Source organism: Chiloscyllium punctatum, chromosome 3 (assembly GCF_047496795.1).
Source record: "Chiloscyllium punctatum isolate Juve2018m chromosome 3, sChiPun1.3, whole genome shotgun sequence".
Classification (NCBI taxonomy): domain Eukaryota; kingdom Metazoa; phylum Chordata; class Chondrichthyes; order Orectolobiformes; family Hemiscylliidae; genus Chiloscyllium; species Chiloscyllium punctatum.
In genome coordinates, this window is record NC_092741.1 from 3,935,231 (window position 1) to 3,955,366 (window position 20,136).

The 20,136-nt window shown below is 42.6% G+C and overlaps 1 protein-coding gene across 3 annotated transcripts in view; it reads left to right on the forward strand.

The window, feature by feature from the left end:
• Positions 1 to 314: 314 nt before the first annotated feature.
• Positions 315 to 20,136, forward strand: part of LOC140455247 (phosphofurin acidic cluster sorting protein 2-like) — a 580,263-nt gene continuing 560,441 nt past the window's right edge. For 2 of the 3 annotated variants that reach the window (XR_011952804.1, XM_072549988.1), the window contains exon 1: positions 315 to 507. Coding sequence is in view for 2 of the 3 variants with exons in the window: in XM_072549988.1 (XP_072406089.1) it covers positions 386 to 507 (122 nt within the window). In the remaining variant the exon portion in view is untranslated. The remainder of the gene's footprint in view (positions 508 to 20,136) is intronic. The other variant, XM_072549975.1, reaches the window with a different exon arrangement.

A 20,136-nucleotide genomic window follows, 5' to 3' on the forward strand; every position in this document is an offset into this window, starting at 1 on the left:
CCCCCCCCTCACTTTCCCTTCCTCCCCCCCCCCTCACTTTCCCTTCCTCCCCCTCACTTTCCCTTCCTCCCCCCCCCTCACTTTCCCTTCCTCCCCCCCCCTCACTTTCCCTTCCTCTCCCCCCCCCCCCCCTCACTTTCCCCTCCCTCCTCCCTCCTCCCTCACTTTCCCCTCCCTCCTCCCTCACTTTCCCGCTCCCCTCTGTCTGTGACCGTTGGTCTCGTGCTGCCCCTTCACCCAGCACGAGCAGACGCGCAGGCGCTGACTGTGGCTGAGGCATGTTGGTGGAGCGCGCGCGCTGGTTGCCCCGTCCGCTCGCGGGGGCGGGCCTGATGCGGGGGCGCGCGCCGGCTCTCAGCGCGGAGGCAGCGGACGGCACGGAGCGATGATGATGGCGGAGCGAGGGCGAGTCGCCATGGTCCCGGGCACTGGGCTACCCAAACCCGTGCCCATGAACCTATTCGCTACCTGGGAGATCGACAGGTCATCCCCGAGCTGTGTACCCAGGTGAGGGGAGCGGCGAAACGGCGCTTCGATTTGGGCGGAGAGGGCTGGAGCGAACCCCACCACCACCGCGGAGCTCCCATTGATCAGCCCCAGCGCGGAGCCCGTAGCGATCAGCCCCAGCGCGGAGCCCCCATTGATCAGCCCCAGCGCGGAGCCCGTTGCGATCAGCTCCAGCGCGGAGCCCCCATTGATCAGCCCCAGCGCGGAGCCCCCCATTGATCAGCCCCAGCGCGGAGCCCCCATTGATCAGCCCCAGCGCGGAGCCCCCATTGATCAGCCCCAGCGCGGAGCCCCCATTGATCAGCCCCAACACGATCACTACCCCCAGCCTGATTCAAGCCGTGCTCACTCTGGGAGTAGCTGCAGAAAAGAGTTAGAACATAGCCAGAACGGGACACCTCCCAGACTCTGCACACTCCTTCGCTGACCCTCACTCCGACAGTGTAACCGCACCCCACCCCCAAGACTGTCTGACCATCCCCCTTTGACAGTCTGTCCTAAACCTCCCTTCTGTCAGTCTGACCCCCCGCCAGCCTGATCCCCTGACAGTCTGATCCCCACCCTGTCAATCTGACCCCACCCTCTGTCAGTCTGACCCCACTCTCTGACAGTCTGACCCCCACTTTCTGTCAATCTGACCTCCCCTGACAGTCTGATCCCCACTCTCTGTCAATCTGACCCCACTCTTTGACAGTCTGATCCCCTGACAGTCTAATCTCCTGACAGTCTGGTCCCCACTCTCTGATAGTCTAACTCCACTCTCTGGCAGTCTGATACTTGACAGTCTGACCCTCCACTTTCTGTCAACCTGACACCCCTGCCAGTCTGATCTCTTGACAGTCTGACCCTCCACTTTCTGTCAACCTGACACCCCTGCCAGTCTGATCTCTTGACAGTCTGACCCTTACTTTCTGTCATTCTGACACACACCTGCCAGTCTAACCCCCACTTTCTGTCAGTCTGACACCATATCTGATACCCACTCTGAGAGTCTGACAGCCCCCACTCCTGTCAGTCTGACCACCGTCCTCTGGCAGTCTGATCTAACCTTCCCTGCCTGTCAGTTTGACACCCCCAGATAGTCTGACCCCCACTCTCTGTCAGTCTGACCCCCACCTGATAGTCTGATTCACCTTCAGTCTGACACCACCTCTGACAGTCTGACCTAACTCGACAGTCTTATACCCTTCCTCTGACAGTCTGATCCACACTTTCTGACAGCCTGCTCCTGAGTCTGCCTCACTCTCTGACAGCTTGCTTCCGACAGTCTGACCTTCACACTCTGAAAGTCTGACTCCCCTCTGACAGTCTGACCCTTACTTTCTGACAGTCTGACCCTCACTCTGAAAGTTTGGCTCTCACTCTCTGACATTCTGATACCTCTTTGACAGTTTGACCATCACTGTTTGACAGCCTGCCCCCGACAGTGCAACCCTCACTCTGACAGTTTGGCCCTCAATTTCTAACGGTGTGACCCTCACTCTGACAGTCTGATCCTTACTCTCTGACAGTTTGAAATCCCCCAAACAGTCCTACCCTCCCTCCGATAGTCCAATTCCACCACCCCTCCCAGTTTGATTCCCCCCATCCTGACAGTCCAATTCCCTCCATTTCTGACCATCCAGACCATCCTTTTCAACTGTCTGGACCCCCCTCTCTGACTATCAGACCTCCCTTTCTGGCACTCTGTCCCACTGTCCGGTGCTAATCCTGTGTCACACAGATTAAGTTCCTCGCTAATAGTCTGACCCTCTCACCAACATGCTGGCTATCTCCTGTTACTCTGCATATCTTTCTGTTTGTCTCTCCCTCTGTTTCCCTCTGTCTGATGAAGGGCTCCTGCCCGAAACGTCGATTTTCCTGCTCCTCGGATGCTGCCTGACCTGATGTGCTTTTCCAGCACCACTCTAATCTTGACCCTTCCCTCTGTCTATATCTCTTTCTCTGTCCTGTCACTCCCTGTTTCTCTCTGTCCTGTTATTCTCCATTTCTCTCTGTCCTGTCACTCTCTGTCCTGTTACTCTCTGTTTCATCACAGCCCGTTTCTCTCTGTCCTGTCACTCACTTTCCTGTCACTTAATGTTTCCCTTTGTCCAGTCATTTTCTGTTTCTCTCTGTTCTGTTACTCGCTGTTTCTCTCTGTCCTGTCATTTTCTGTTTATCTTTATCCTGTCATTCTCTGTTTCTCTCTGTCCTGTCACTTCTGTCTCCAGCTATTTCTTTGCCAGTCTGTTCACTGAGCCATTAACTTTCTGACGTTCTGGCAATACCATGACTCTCTGTGAGCTCCTTTTCTCATCAACATATTACTCCTCAATCACATCACTTGATTCAGTTCTGCTTCACCATGATCCTCAATCTTGTCAATTTTATCGATTGTCGGGACGATGATCTGACACCAATCCTGAATGAGCTGCAGTTTCCTCCAATTACCACTGTTTGCAATGAAAACCTACCTGAAACTCTGCATCATAGAATCATACAGTCCAGAAGAGGCCCTTTGTCCCATCAAATCTGTGCTGTCAAAAGTATACTACTGCCTACCCTGGTCCTACTTTCCCATGCTAAACTACGGTCTTGAGATTTCAAATGTTATCCAAGTACTTTTTAAAGCTAAGGGTAAGATATTGCCTCACCAGCGAGCCTGAACAATGTCTCTTTTCTGATTGAGTTGTGTGTGAGCTGAGCTTCCGATGACATATTCTGTCCCATCACAGTGACTACTTACACCCACTGCTGTTGAGTTGTTTTTTGTCCTTGACACATCTCAGCTTAACTACTTCTGAAATCTTCATTGATGCTGTCTTACTACTGGACTCAACTATTCTAATGTTTTCTGGGCAGCGCCCCATCTTCTATTTTCCACAACTTGAACTCATTTGGTATTTTGGAAAGAGGCTTCAGTTCCCAATCTCCTGTATCCCTGTACTTGCGTGCCTACATGAGCATCCTTTCCATTGACTCAGTTAAAACATTCTGAATGTTGTGTTCATTTGCCCCTCCTTATAGCTAACTTCTTTCAACCTTTCCAGTTTTCTCCTCTTCTGCACAGCTCCTTTCATTTCATATTTGGCAGCCTTACCTTCAGCTCGAATTTGGGAATTCCTCCCATAAGCTTCCCATTCTCTCTCGAATCCTTTAAGTAGCTCCTTAAAACTTGGCTCTTTGACCAAGTTTTTAGTCACCTGTTACTACTATCTTAGGTTATAGTCCAACAGGTTTATTTGGAATACTAGCTTTCAAAGCTTTGCTCCTTCATCAGGTAGATGTGGAGCAGGATCATAAAACACAGAATTTATAGCAAAAGATCACAGTGTCATGCAACTGAAACTGATGAATGAGCAGGGCTCCGAAAGCTAGTACTTCCAAATAAACCTGTTGGACTATAATCTGGTGTTATGTGATTTTTAACTTTGTCCACCCCAGTCCAACACCTCCACATCATGCTATCTTAGGAACATAGGGGATAAGCCATTCAGCTAATTGAACCCGCTCTGCTATATCTTATCTGGTTTTTGACCTCAACACATTTTCCTGTTTTAATCCTTGATAAATTTAAGCTTTGGAAATCTGTTGATCTCTGTCTTGAATTTACTCAGTTGTGGATTTTCTACTTATGTTGTGATTTGGTGTCAATTTTTGTCTGACGATACACATGTGAAATGCACTGGGATTTTAAGGAAGTTAAATTATTGCACATTATTGTTGTTGTTTTTGTCTGTATCTGACTGAAATTCTGTCTCTTATTTTGTATTTTTGAGTGCCTCTTGGCCTTTTTCTGTCCCAACTTCCTCTCTCTCCATCCTTCTTTTTCTGTATTTTAACGTCTGTCTATGATTTACTGTTGTTTTTAGCTGCGCTCTCAACTGTTTCTGTTCAGATCTGCCTCTCTGGCCTTGGTTTCTGCAGGGTATGGAGAAGGCTGCAGGTGAGCCTGGACAGGTCAGGATGTGGAGGTCTTATCTGTATTTTCTGACTTTGGCTGTACCCCCATGTTTCTGTCCTTCCCTGTGTATATTGCTCTGCCATTCTATCTCACAATCTGTTTCTTGTCCTGAGCTGATCTCACAGATACATTTTTTTGTCTGCTGTCTGTCACTAACTGTTATTTGTGCCTGGGAATAAGTATTGTCTCAGTACCTTCTGCCATGCTTAAGTTATTACTTTAGTACAACAAAGAATCTGCTCCCAACCCCCCCCCCCCCCCCCCCCACCTTCTTGCCTCTCCTTATAGATGTATGAGAGAGACACAGCGGTTCAGAGAAAGACATGCTGAAGTTCCTCAGACTTGTGGGCAGATAGGCTTTTTTTTCCTGTTGTTTTAAATAAATGTATGTGCCTTCAAACTCTTATTCAGGTACCATTAGACTGTGGAAGGGGAAAATAGGAGAAACTTCCAAGATGTAATATTTTTCAAATTTCTTCATTTAAATTTCAAAAAACAGTTGTTATTTTTATGGAAAATGTTGATGTGTGTGCTGCACTTTTATCAAGGGCATTCAGTGGCAGTATATTCCATATTTGACACTATATTAGATGGTTACGCAAGTATTACAGCTTGGTGATTCCTGCATTCACACGTAAGTTTGTATCTGCATAGTATTCACACAGGTGTCAAGTTTGAATCAAGAAAAGAATGACCAACTTCAGTAACAGCTTTTCTCTAAATTACTTTGTTTGATTTATATTTATCATTTTCTTTTAAGTGTCTGTGCCATCTTAGAGTGATAAAGGCATTTAGGTCCTTTTATATTGGGCAGTCTTAACATGTCAAGTTTATAACAATAACAATTTCTGACAGGTATTGGGTTGTTTTCTACCTGAAACTTACATTTATCAAATAACATTGAACCATTCATTACACAGCTAGAATGTGATTGAAGATTTTTGAGAGTTTAGTTTCTCAATAGTTTTGTTTTACTTCTAAACATTGTGTTAGTAAATGTTTTAAATAATCGTCATGATACTATAGAAATTCAGGTAATTTAGAAATGTATTTAATTTATAAATTGGGGTAACAAAATAATTGCTGCAGCTCATGAGGTGGTGTCATTTTATCTGTTAATAGAATGTGTTCCAAAGCCGTCAAATTTAATTATTGTAGAAGTACCAGAACTATATTCATAGCTTTGGTGAGCTTTGGCAATGTTTCAGTAAATTCGCTCATAGTTCATTCCTACTCTTGGAATTATTACATCTGGGAAGACAGCTCTTTGCTTTTATTTTAACTTCAGTTTGTTTAAATGGTGATATTAAGTACTGCTAAGGTAGTTCTGCCTTGTGACATTGTGTTATTAATAAGTGTTGACCTCTCCAACCTTCTGTGTTTGATTCGTCTCCAGCTTCATTGCTTACAGTTTGATCACTAGGTATGTGACCATACAGCAACACAAGTGCATAAGACCTATTGCAATGGATTAGAATTAGTAACTTTGACTCTGGATATACAGTCCAATGAATGGACACGGTGCTGCTGTATAGGGTGGAAGATTGTCTGAAGTGATCTTCTAGTTATCACCTTAGGCTTGATGAATATAAACAGAATCTTTGGTGGTCTTGATCAGCATCCTTTCTTAAAACATTTCCTATAGCAGCAGTGTGCAGGGAAAACCTAACAACTATACACTTTTTAATCTATTTTTTTCTCTTTCCCTATACTTAGAATGGGTTTGAAAGTCCAATATTTATTTTTCTTGCTTCAGGAGAAGATCAATGCTTGACATCAGTGAACACATAAAGCAAAATAAATAGGAACGGAGCTGTCAGATGCTAATTACAGGACCAACAGAATAGTGCACAATTATTCACTCAACTCTTAGGCTAATTCTTAGCATTTTAAACATTTAATTACATCTTAGGACCACTGTACATTGAGATGCAAGTATTGTTATGCTTTTTTTACAAGCAGTTTATATTGAAGCAAACCTTGCAATGATTCAAACTATGTCATACATATTTGTGCCTCCAAATCCAGCAGAGACATGAGGCAGTCACGGCTTTGCAGCAACTGCAGTCATAGAATGAATGAAAGCATGGTTTAGCTCACTTTGCAAATTTGACCTTTTCTGCTGCAGTGTAGGGAAGAGAAATTGGAACTAGACATGAAATGATAGTGGAATGCCAGTCTTGACTGAACTGAAATCTTATTCTGCACACTTTTATATTCAACCCAACCACTGTTGTCCATGTAACTTGCACCGTCTTGTTCACATGTCATTCTAACACTTGCTGACATATGCTGGTTGATGGTCAGGCCACAATAATGAGAATAATTGAAATTTAAATCCATCTATTGTCTTGCCCCTCCCCATCTCTGTAACCTCCTACAGCTCTCAAACCCTTTAAAATCTCTGCGCTTCTCCAATTCTGGCTTGTTATATACTTTCAATTTTAATTGCTCCATCATTGATGGCTGTGCCTTCAGTTGCCTGAGTCCTTCCCTGAATATTGTCCACTCCTCTCTCTGTTTACTCCTTAGTGCATCAAGCAGCAGTCAAAAATTTGCATGCATATGGTATCTGTAAAGTGGAAAACCTAGGCCCTTCACAGAGGAGTGAGGAAAAGAAATACCAAAACCGATATGAGGAGATCTGGTCAAAAGCTTGGCCAAAATGCTGGGTTTTATGAAGGGTTTTGTAAGAAGTGATGGGACATGGAAAATGAATAGGGGTTAGAAAATGGTTTAGGACCTAGGCAGCCACCAATATTGGGACAGAGAGTGAGGGAGTTTGAAACTGATGAAACTGCAATCAAACAAAAGATGTATTGATAGGGTGGATGCTGTTGTAATGCTGTTCTACAAATATAGGAATGATGGGTAAATTAGACATTTTGTGAGTTAGGATTGAAAATAGTTAGGTGAAGTGAAGGTAGACCTCACCAGAAGACCACTGGATTCATAGCATTTGAAAATGACAGAGAGATGGATGAGAGCATCAGATGGATTGGGTTAGAGTGGAGGTGAACAGTGATCTTTATAATGCGGAGAATATGAATTTGTAAGTTGAGGGTCAAATAGGATGCTAAAACTACAAGCAGCCGGCTTCATCCTGAGACAGCGGCATTTAGGGGTGGGGAAAGAGGAGGAAGATGAAGTCATTGGCAAGAATACAGAGTTTTGCGTTGGAAACTGAAGATGGGTGTTTTGCTCTTTTCTCTGAGCAGCAACTCCCTTGAGACAGGATGCTAGAGAAGCAGTGTGACATTGGGACAATAAAGGTGTTTAGAGAGGCAGTGATTGATAGGACTGACTGTCGACAGCATACATCTGAAAGTTGACCTGCCATGGAGATGTTATTGGCAGAGATCAGTGTGTGGATGAGGAAGAGGGATCAGTGATAAATACAGTGCCTGACCAATAGCAGTAGAAAACTGTTTCAGTATGTTACTGAATCATGGTAAATAATAATAGCGTGTACTGTATGGAATGTTATAAATACCAAAAGTGCATTCTCCCATACTACATTCAGCATTAGAACAAGATGCGTGGCATGGGATATCAACAATGGTAACAAAATGTACCGATTGGTACATGGTACAGATATTTCATAACCATGATGTTGGAACGCTCTGTACGTCATCAGTAATGATATTGTTAAAATGACTTGTATATATGGACATGTGTGCAATACACAAGTTATTTAAGTTTTGCTTGGGTAATTTCAATCTTGATGTAATTTCAATACAGTACTTTGCGGATACATTTCATTTGTTTTGAAAGTGACTCTGAACCTTTGCAGCCTCATAATTCTGATGATTAGAACTACCACAAACGTGCAGTTGGATTCAAAGTTTTTTTAAAAGTAAAATGACTTACTTTAAAGTGAAGTGTTTATGATGATTTGATTGGGAGTCATTCAGATTGCTGCATGTCATGGTTTGTGCCACTTCAGACTTCAATTAAGCTACTATTACAATTTCTGTGTTGTGATGGGGGAGTTGGCTTTTGGGCTGTAAGTTTTGGAAGTTGGTGAAAAAGCTGTCTTGGTTGGTTATGCTGGAACTATAGTAACATGTTTAAGATGTGTTTACTGTGACTTCGTCCATGCTAATCACATTGTTGCTTTCTTTGGTTAATTTTGTAAATGATATCAACCAATGTAATTTCAGCAATTCATGTTCAATCATCAGACTAGTTGACTTTTCAAAAGTCAGTCATGTAATGGAGATGTAGTAATTTACTTCAGGACCATTTTTCTCTCCCCAATTGGCCCTTCTTGCAGATAGAGCAGATTCCAGAGAACGAGAATAAAGGTAGGCATTGACCATTGTCTGGTACCTGGCCCAATTCTTTATACATGAAGCTAAGCAATCCCAAATTTGACATGTCATTTACTTACATCATCAAGAGTGAATTATGAGTTAAGTATTGGAATTCTTATGGGATAAAAATTGAATTTGGGCTGTGTTGTAAAACATTGAAGAAGGGCTTATGCTCGAAATGTCGATTCTCTTGCTCCTCGGATACTGCCTGGCCTGCTGCGCTTTTCCAGCACCACACTTTTCAACTCTGGTCTCTAGCATCTGCAGTCCTCACTTTCTCCCGTGTTGTAAAATTGTCAATAAAGAAACAATCGCCCGTAACGCACTCTCCGAGAGCAGCAGCTGCGAACCTAACTGACATCCTGCATCAGCCTCTTTGACTTAACAGGTCGGGTGGGGATGGGATTCTTTTGCTGGGAGACTGGTTTAGTGCCTCTGCACTGAGGAAGTGGGCCTGGTTGCTCCAAGGAGCTGTATTAAATCCAGACCTTTATTTCTGCAATGAGAGCACTCATGTTTCCTTTTTTTTCTAAGCAATTTCATTTTTCTGTAATTCCTGAGCCTGATCATACATCTGTGATTTGTTCACTTATGTTTGTAAACCAATAGGTTTCAATTGCTGCATAAGCGTTCTATCATTTCAGTACTGCTGGACCGGTCTTCATCAATCCCAGATTAGTTTACTTTGGCTTGGATCAGAGCTGGACAATAAAGTTTGCCTCAATTCTGCCTTTTTTTCCTTCTACTTCAGTTGTGCCTATAATGCAGATTAAATCTGTATTCCATCAACATTTTCATAGATAGCATGGGTCCTGATGATGAAAACCTATAAATGATCAATCTAAAGCTGGGTCTTGAAAATTTTGAGTGATGTGGCTGTGACTATTTCCTTTAATGGCTTGTTTTCTTGTGAGATTTTCCTTGGGCAGAAAGGTTGTCCACTGTCTTGACAATAGATGACCTTTATAGTCACTGTTGATGGCTAACTCATATTTTATCATAGCAAGAGGGCACCAGGTACATGACTCGCCAGTCCATTCCATATTTTATAGAATCTGCTCAGCCTGTATTTCTGTCTCCTTTGCTCTGGCGATTTCCATCCCAAATCTTTGATCAAGGATGCAATACTAGTGTACATAAAGCATGTTTGTGGATTGCTTCAGTCTGAAGGTTGCTGCACAGCTGGATAGAGTGGTCAAGAAGGCATATGGTATGCTTGCCTTCATTGGACGGAATATTGAGTATAAGAGCTGGCAGGTCATGCTAAAATTGTACCAGACATTGGTTCGGCCGCATTTAGAATACTGTGTACAGTTCTGGTCGCCACATTACCAAAAGGATGTGGACGCTTTGGAGAGGGTGCAGAGAAGGTTTATGAGGATGTTGCTATGAAGAGAGGTCGAGTAGGTTAGGTTTGTTTTCATTAGAAAAAAGGAGATTGAGGGGAGACCTGATTGAGGTTTTCAAAATCATGAAGAGTATAGACAGGGTAGATAGCGATAAGCTTTTTACCAGGTGGAGGATTCAATAACGAGAGGTCATGCTTTCAAAGTGAGAGATGAAAAGATTAAGGGGGATACACATGGCAAGTACTTTATTCAAGAGGGTGGTGGGTGTCTGGAACGAAGTGCCAGCAGAGGTGGTAGAGGAAGGCACGGTAGATTCATTTAAGATGTGTCTGGACAGATGCATGAGTAGGTGGGGAGCAGAGGAATACAGATTCTTAGGAATTAGGTGACAGGTTTAGACAGTAGATTTGGATTGGCTCAGGCTTGGAGGGCCGAAGGGCCTGTTCCTGGGCTGTAAATTTTCTTTGTTCTTTGATAACACACTATAAATGGTTATACATAAAGTAAATATGCAACTCTATATTTATGCAGGATGATACATTCCAGATAAATAAGAACCACTGATTTAGTATTGTATCAATCTATCATATAGAAGGAATTCCTTTAATGTGTTAGATTACCCCTTATCTTATTGAATTGGAACAGGCTTGAAGGGCTGAATTCCCCATTGATCCTGAATTCCTAAGTATAGTAGTTACATAATCAAGCATAATAACATTTTGCAAACACAGAACTTGTCTCAGACAGGAATGAGGTGAATTATGAAATAAAGCTGTTTTTTTGGTGGTGTTAATATAGTGAAGAACTGCTGAACCAGTTCAGAGGGAGAACCTTCTGCTGTTCAAGTTGTTGCCATGGAATTTTCTATCTGAAACACAGGAACATGCTGACGATCATATGTTCATCTTCAGAAGCCAAGTATCTGCATGAATTAAGTGGTGAATAGTTCAAACTATGGTACAGCCCATAGGCTTGTGATCGTGGACTCAGAACTTGATTTGATGGGTGGCTCACATTAAATGCACATTTCGGAGAACTTTAGACTAAGGAATATTGTGCTCTTTGTCATACATACTGATTGCATTCTTATTGACTGGCTGCAGTTTCCTCAACACAAATACTATGTATATACTATAGCAAATACTATATAGAGTCATAGAGATGTACTGCACGGAAATATACTTTTCAGTCCAACTCGTCTATGCTAACCAGGTATCCTAATCTAATTTAGTCCCAATTGTCAGCACTAGGCCCATGTCCCTCTAAACCCTTCCTATTCATATACCTGTTCAGATGCTTTTTAAATGCTGCAATTGTACCAGCCTCCACCACTTCCTCTGGCAGCTCATTACAGACCCTCTGCATGAAAAGGTGCCCCTTAGGTCCCTTTTATATCTTTCCCCTCTCACCCTAAACCTATGCCCTCTAGTTAGTTCTGGGCTCCCCCACCCCAGGGAAAATACTTTGTCTATTTATCATATCCATGCCCCTCCCTCAGCCTCTGACCCTCCGGGAAAAAAAAGCCCCAGCCTATTCAGCCTTTCCCAATAGCTTAAATCCTCCAACCCTGGCAACATCCTTGTAAATCTTTTCTGAACCCTTTCAAGTTTCATAACATCCTTCGGATAGGAAGGAGACCAGAATTGCACACAATATTCCAAAAGTGGCCTCACCACTGTCCTGTACAGCCACAACATGACCTCCCAACTCCTGTACTCAATACTCTGACCAATAAAGGAAAGCATACCAAATGTCATCTTCACTAGCCTATCTATCTGCGACTCTACTTTCAAAGAACTATGAACCTGTACTCCAAGGTCTCTTTGTAAGCAACACTCCCTAGGACCTGACTATTAAGTGTATAAGTCCTGTTCTGATTTGCTTTTCAAAATGCAGCACCTTGCATTTATCTAAATTAAATTGCATCTGCCACTCCTCAACCCATTGGACCATCTGATCAAGATCCCATTGTACTCTGAAGTGATCTTCTTTGCTGTCCAGTACACCTCCAATATTGGTGTCATCTGCAAATTTACTAACTATACCACCTATGTTCACATCCGAAACCTTTATATAATTGACGAAAAGTAGTGGACCCAGAACAGTTCCTTGCGGCACACCACTGGTCACAGGCCTCCAGTCAGAAAAGCAATTCTCCACCACTACCCTCTGTCTTCTACCTTTGATCCAGTTCTGTATCCAAATGGCTAGTTCTCCTTGAATTCCATGAGATCTAACCTTGTTACCCAGTCTCCCATGGGGAACCTTGTCGAAAACCTTTCTGAAATCCATCAATCCTCTTCATTATGTCTTTAAGAAACTCAATCAAGTTTGTGAGACATAATTTCCCACGCACAAAGCAACGCTGACTATCCCTAATCAGTCCTTGCCTTTCCAAATACAGTAAATTTTGTCCTTGAGGATTCCGTCCAACAATTTGCCCACCACCAATGTCAGGCTCACCAGGCTATAGTTCTCTGGCTTTTCCTAACCAACTTTCTTAAATAATGCTATCACGTTAGTCAACCTCCAGTCTTCTGGCATCTCACCTGTGACTATCACTGATACAAATACGTCAGCAAGTGTCCCAGCAATCACTTCTCTAGCCTTCCACAGAGTTCTAGGGTACAGTTGATCAGGTCTGGGATTTAGTCATGTTTATGCTTTTCAAGACATCCAGCACCACCTCCTCTGCAATATGGACATTTTTCAAGATGTCACCATCTATTTCCCCACATTCTATATCTCCCATGACCTTCTCCACAGTAAACACTGATACAAAATACTTGTTTAGTATCTTCCCCCATCTCCTGTGGCTGCACACATAGGCTGCCTTGCTGATCTTTGAGGGGTGAAAATGTGTTGCTGGAAAAGCGCAGCAGGTCAGGTAGTCATCCAAGGGACAGGAGAATCGACGTTTCGGGCATAAGCCCTTCTTCAGGAATGAGGAAAGTGTGTCCAGCAGGATCTTTGAGGGGCCCTATTCTCTCCCTAGTTACCCTTTTGTCCTTAATGTACTTATAAAAACCCTTTGGATTCTCCTTAACTCTATTTGCCAAAGCTATCTCATGTTCCCTGTTTCCCCTCCTGATTTTCCTCTTAAGTATACTTATACTGCCTTTATACTCTTCTAAGGATTCTCTCCATCTCACTTGTCTGTACCTGACGTATGCTTCATTTTTATTTACTAAAATCTCAATTTCTGTCATCATCCAGCATTCCCTAAACCTACCAGCCTTTCCTTTCACCCTAACAGGGATCAATGGTTTAATTTAGTATGAAGAACACAGTATACTTTAATTATAAGATTCTTTCATTGGATTAGTAGCTGATTAAATGTTAATTGATTGTTGCCTTGAAGTGGGTGAAGTTAAAAATCACACAACACCAGGTTATGGTCCTATAGGTATATTTGGAAGCACTAGCTTTTGGAGTGCTGCTCCCTCATCAGGTAGCTATGGAGCAGCACCATGAGACACAGAATTTATGGCAAAAGATTACCGTGTCATGCAACTCAAATGATATATTGAATAAAGCTAGATTGCTGTTCAGATTTTCATCTTTTAGAATGAAAAACCTGCAACCCATTCTATAAGATTAAAGACTTAACAGCAATCTAGCTTTGCTCAAAATATCACTTCAGTTGCATGACATTGTAATCCTTTGCTATAAATTCTGTGTCTCATGGTCCAACTCCACAGCTAACTGATGAGGGAGCAGCACTCTGAAAGCTAGTGCTTCCAAATAAATCTTTTGGACTATAACCTGGTGTTGTTTGATCTTTAACTTTGTCAACCCCAGTCCAACACCAGCTCCTCTGCATCTTCGCTCCTTGAAGTAGGTAGCTGATTTACATCCCAGGCCAACCTGGGACAATTCCCCTTGGAATTGCGCAGGGAGCCATTTTGATGGGTCTCCCTATGATTCCTCCCCCTGCTTCCCAGGACAAGCATGATTCATCCTGTGGGAGTGTACAGTGTATATGTTGGTAAGTGAGTGAATGAGTTTTGTGAGTGTGGTTCCAAGTCAAGAAATGACAAATTGGCTCGGCAACATGTGATAAATTTAAATCACATGTTTTATTATGTAAATGCTATGTATTAGCTGGAACTTTTTAAATTGTTTGTGGTAGTAGTTAAAGCATAATGGGGAAAATAGAAAATGAATCAAAAAAGTGTTATTTGATTGACTGTGTACCAGGAATTTGTAATGATAAGACATGTTGACACAATAATTCCATAAGAAGTATGTCTTGTCAAGGACCTGGAGATTTGTAAAGATTTCTATGATTGTGTGCCTTTTTAATTAGGAAGCACATCATCTTGCTGCTCCTTGTGGGTTTTTCCTGCAGAGAAATGCCTGCCTGTCTTGCAAAAGTTAAATGGTGCCAGTCTTGCAGACACAGCCCATCTGTTCCATTCCTTCCACTGCTCTCCCTATTATAATGAGACCACAAGACATAGGAGCAGAAGTAGGCCATTCAATCCATCAAGTCTGCTCTACCATTAAATGAGATTGTGGCTGATCTGATAACCCTCAATTCCACTTTCCTGCCTTTTTCTCATAACCCTGATTAAAAATCTGTCTGCCTCAGCCTTGAATATACTTAAGGACTTAGCCTCAACAGCCCTCTGTAGTAAAGAATTCAAAAAAAATCACTACCCTCTCAGAGAGAGGATGTTCCTCTTTATCTCTGTTTTAAAAGTCCAACCCTTTATTCTGAGACTATGCCCTCTAGTCACAGACTCACCCCAAACAACCTTTCCACATTTACTTTGTCTAGTCCCTAAAAACATTGTATATATCAATAAGGTTGTCTCTCATTTTTCTAAACTCCAACAAGTATAGGTCCAATCTACTCAACCTCTCTTCATAAGACTGTCCGTCCATGCCTGGTATCAGGCTAATGAGCCTTCCCGGAACTCCTGTATCGCTCATATATTTTTCCTTTGATAAGAGGCCCAAAACTGTATTTGATCTGACTAGTTTCTTGTATAGTTTTAACAAACCTCATTACTTTTAAACTCCATTCAACTTTGAAATAAAGGCCAACATTCACTTGATAGCTTTTTGTGATTCATGGACAAGAACCCCCAAATCCCTTTTCTGTAGCTTTCTGCAATCTTTCTCCATTTAAATAACATTTAGCTCCTCTATTGTTCCTGCCAAAATGTTCCTGCCAAAATCTTTCATTTCCCCACATTATATTCCATCTGCCAAGTTTTTGCCCACTCACTTAACGTGTCTCTATCCCTCTGCAAACTCTTTGTGCATCCTCACCACTTAGTTTTCCACCTTTTTTTTCAAGATGGCAGAGTGGGTAGGCTGAGCCTGGGGCTCATCCAATCCCATCGCCTTTCTTTCTCTTTTCTTCTTTAGCTCTTTTTCTTCTCTTTTATTCCTTTTCTCTTCATTTTCTTTTAAGTCTGGAGAGTGGCTGGTGAAGGAGGAGGCCTCTGGCATCAGGGGCAGCAAGATCAAGACAAGCTGGTCACGGCTCTGCTCCAGCCTGGGGGCCTCCTGGTGAGCAAGGAGCAGGTTGCAGGCTGACTCCCCTGCCTTGGACTTGCAGGCTAGGCCGAGGTTCCAGGTCCATGACTAGACCTGGAGTCTGAAGAGAAGGAATGGCGGTCTTGGCACAGTGTGGTGGTTTCCCAATGTGGCAGTCTTATTCCAGCATGGCGATCTTGTCCCCGCTTGGAGGTTTTGTCCCAACTTGGAAGTCTTGTCCTCGTGCAGAGATCTTTGTTTTCGGCTTCCAATTGTTTCAGCAGCCTGGCAAGTGGTCTCATCCAGGAGTTGTAGCATGGCGGTCTTTTTTGGCAGAGGCTTCCAGTATTCCAATGGCCTGGTGTGGTGGTCTTTTCCCAGTGTGGGGTCTTGTCCCGGAATGGTGGTCTCATTTCACTACGTCTTTATGGTGTTCCATCGTTCCTTAATCAGCTTTCCCCAAGCCCAGAAGCTGTTAACTGAACCGTAACAAACTTTGTCTTAATTTTACATTTTTCTTGTTATTATGTATGAGTTCTGTCATTGATGTAGGTACCATGTTGGGGCAACTTATAAAACTTTTCATTATATTTTTCATGTAAAAGTACTGTGACAATAAATTTCAATTCTGTTTCTATTCTATTCCATTTTTTTGTCATCTGCAATCTTTGTTATAATACATTCATTTTCCTCATCCAAATCATTAATACATATTGTAAACGACTTTGCCTCCAGCACTGATCCCTGTGGTACAGGTTGCCATCCTGAAAATGCCCACTTTTTTTCCAATTCTCTATCTTCTATTCATTTTGTAATCCTCTATCCACGCTAATATACTCCCTCTAACACCATGTACTGTTATTAAGTAGCCTAATGTATCGTACCTTGTCAAATGTCTTCTGAAAATCCAAATATATTACAAACCCTTTATCTATCCTGTGAGTTCCCTCCTTAAAGAATTCTAGTAAATTTGTCAGGCACAACTGCAATTTCATGAAGCAACATTGACAGTGCTTGATCATATTATATATTTCTAAAAGCTCTGCTGATACATCCTTCTTTTCCCAATTACAGGCATTAAGCTAACTGGTTGATAGTTACCTGCATTTGTCTCCTCTTTTTAAACGGAAGTGTTATATTCCTAACAAGATCAGAAATTGTTGGAAAAACACAACAGGTCTGCAGCGAAAGCTGAGTTAACGTCTCGGGTCCAGTGACCCTTCTTCAGAATTGATTGTAGCTAGGAAACTATTGTTCTATATGCTGAAGATGGGGTGGGAGAAGGGGAAGGAGTAAACAATAGGTAGAGATAGAGCCTAGAGAGAGAGGAAAACGTTGGGCACACGAGGGAATGGCTAAAGGTCAGCCTGGAAGAATGAATAGTTTCTAATAGGGACTGTTAGCAGTTGGCAGTGGGTTGTTAATGGTTGCAGCCCATGTGATGTCAAGGCCTGGTGTGTGGGGGTTGAGGTAAGGACATGGGGGAAGCTGCTCAGGCCCTAAAAGTTTTTAACTCAATGTTGAGTCCAGAAGGCTGTAGAGTTCACAAACAGAAAATGAGGTGCTGTTCTTCTAGCTTGTACTGAGCTTCGATGGAGAGTTGTGGCAAGTCCGAGACAGACAGATTGGTCAGGGGACAGTGGCAAGCAACCAGAAGCTCAGAGTCATTTCTGTGCACAGAATGTAGGCTTGTTGCAAAACTGTCATCCAGTTGTACTTGAAAGTTTATTTACTTCCTCATTATTTTTGGTCATACCTTGTTGGGTTTTGAAATTTTCCAATTCTCAGACTTAGTACTAAACTTTGCAAAATTGCATGTTTTTATTCTTTCAATCTGATATGCTTAACTTCCTTGGTTAACCATGGTTGACTTAGTTTCTTCTTGAGTCTTTTACCTCGGAAGGATATACCTTTGCTGTGAATCATGAACTATTTTCTTACAGGCTTGCCATTATTCCTCAAACAACCTTGCAGCTAAGCACTGAAATAATTGCACAGAGGCTAGTATCCCATCACCAAGTGATCCTTCACTTACACGTGGGAAGTCCTTGACACTGACCCAACTTCTCAGAGCCAGCTCTCACAGTGAACAAAACCTCTGATACACCTGTTTTTATCTGTTAGCCAGGGCTCCCTGTTTGGGCCACATTAATCGACTCTCTGTCAACAATTACTTTCACTTATGTGGTGTTCCCCAAGTTCAGTTGGATTGGCAAGGGTGTCCATTTCCATCGGAATACCCTGCAACTCATTTGTTCCACTTGCCGCATTTTCCAATGATAAAACCACGTGTAAGGCCTGTTTGAAGTTCACATTGGCTTCAACCAGTAGGCGCTTTTGCATGATTACACCATTAATTCCACATACCGAACGGTTGCTCAGCATTTCATGATGGGTTAAACCAAAGTCACATCCTCTGTCATAGCCAACTCAAAATTCTGATATAGACTCCCTGGTTGTCAAATTGCTGAGTAATAGTGTCTCAGAATTAGAGGACACTTGGGGTCGTAATATTCCTTAACTAAATCTGGCAGCTCTTGAAAGGTTTTAGTATCTGGTGCCTCAGGGAAAGTTAGGCTACTAATAACTGAAAAAGCCTAGAGGCCACAATCTGTCAGGAGAATTAATTATTGCTTTTCATTTGCCCCAATGTCATTTGCCTGGAAAAATAATGCATTCTTTCCACATGCAGGACCTATTCTTTGATAGTAGGGTCAAATGAGTCAAGATTCCCAAATACTGGCATGATGCCAGAAATGCTTACCCCAAATCCAAATATGATTGCAGCGAGCAAATTTCTTTAGGAGTTTGCTTTACTGTCTTTGCCACTGAAATCACTCCACAGAGGCCAGTATCCCTCACCAAGCCACTCTTTATTTACATGTAGGAAGTCCTTGTCCTGATACAGCTCCCTCAGAGCCAGGTATCAGAGTGAACAGAGCCTGTGTTACTCCTGTTTTTGTGATTGGTCAAGATTAACAGCCCAATCAGGGAACTCATATTCTGTGGGATCCACCTGGTTGACCTAGTTACAATCTGTACAGGCACCTTCCCCGGTCCACTGCAGGCACCTCTGCTCTCATTCCTTTGTATTTACCTTTATTTAAGCTGAGCGCAGTCATTTCTAACCCAAGATCCTTCCTTTCCAGCTTAATGTTAAATTCTGAAATGTCTGATTAATATTTCCAAGGAGATTTTTTCTTCTGACATCATTTACTAAACCTGTCTCATTATACATCATCAGATCCAAACTAGCCTTATCCACAATATATTATTCTACGAAACTGTGTCAGATATACACAATGAATTCTTCCTCATAGCTTCCTCTCCCAATGTGACTATCTCAATCTGCATAAAGACTAGAATCCCCCATGTTTAATGTACTGTCTTTGTAACATGCCCTCATTACCTGCTGATTTATTCTCTATCCGGCTGTATAGCTACTGTTAGGAGGCCTACAGATTACTCCTACCAGTGTCTTCTTTCCCTTTTTATTTCTTACCTCCACCCATATTCGTTCTACATATTCTGATTACAGATAATTTCTTGTGATCATACTTATTCCATCAACAGTGCTACCCCAAGCCCCTTTCCTTCCGCCTCCACTTTTGAAAAGTCACATGCTGCTGTTAGTTAGTTCTCAGCTTTTATTTCCTTGTAACCATGTCTCCATAATGTCTAACATCATACCCATTAACCTGTTGGTTCATCTGGTTTGCTCTGGATATTACACACATTCAAATAAAGAGCCACTAATTTTGGCTTTTTATCATTTTTTGCATTTTGACCCTACTTATTGCTGTTTTTCTATGTTTATTTCCTCTGCCGCTTCCTGACACAAAGATAGATGGAGAGATCAGTAGTATTGAGGAAGCTGGAAGGCTGCAGAAGGACTTTGACAAGCTAGGACAAGAGGCAAAAAAGTGGCAGATGGAATACAATGTTGGAAAAGTGAGGCTTTGCAATTTGGTAGGAAGAATACAGCGATGTTGCAAGAGGGAGTGTTTTGGATTCTTGGATAATTGGGGCTTTTTCTGGGGTAGGTGGGACCTCTAGAAGCAGGATGACCTTCATCTGAACCAGAGGGATTCCAATATACTGGGGGGGACATTCGCTAAGGCTATTGGGGTGGGTTTAAACTAATCCAGCAGGGGGATGGGAACCAAAATTGTAGTTCGAGTATAGAAAAGGTTGCGAGTAGGGAGGTCCAAAATCAAGTTTCAGGGACGCAAGATGGCACCGGCAAGCAAGAAGTTGATTTGAAGTGTGTCTACTTCAATGCCAGGAGCATCTGGAATAAGGTGGGTGAACTTGCAGCATGGGGGTTGGTACCTGGGACTTCAGTGTTGTGGCCATTTCGGATACATGGATAGAGCAGGGACAGAACTGGTTGTTGCAGGTTCCAGGATTTAGATGTTTCAGTAAGAACAGAGAAGATGGTAAAAGAGGGGGAGGTGTGGCATTGTTGGTCAAGGACAGTATTACCGTTGCGGAAAGGATGTTTGGGGACTTGTCAACTGAGGTAATA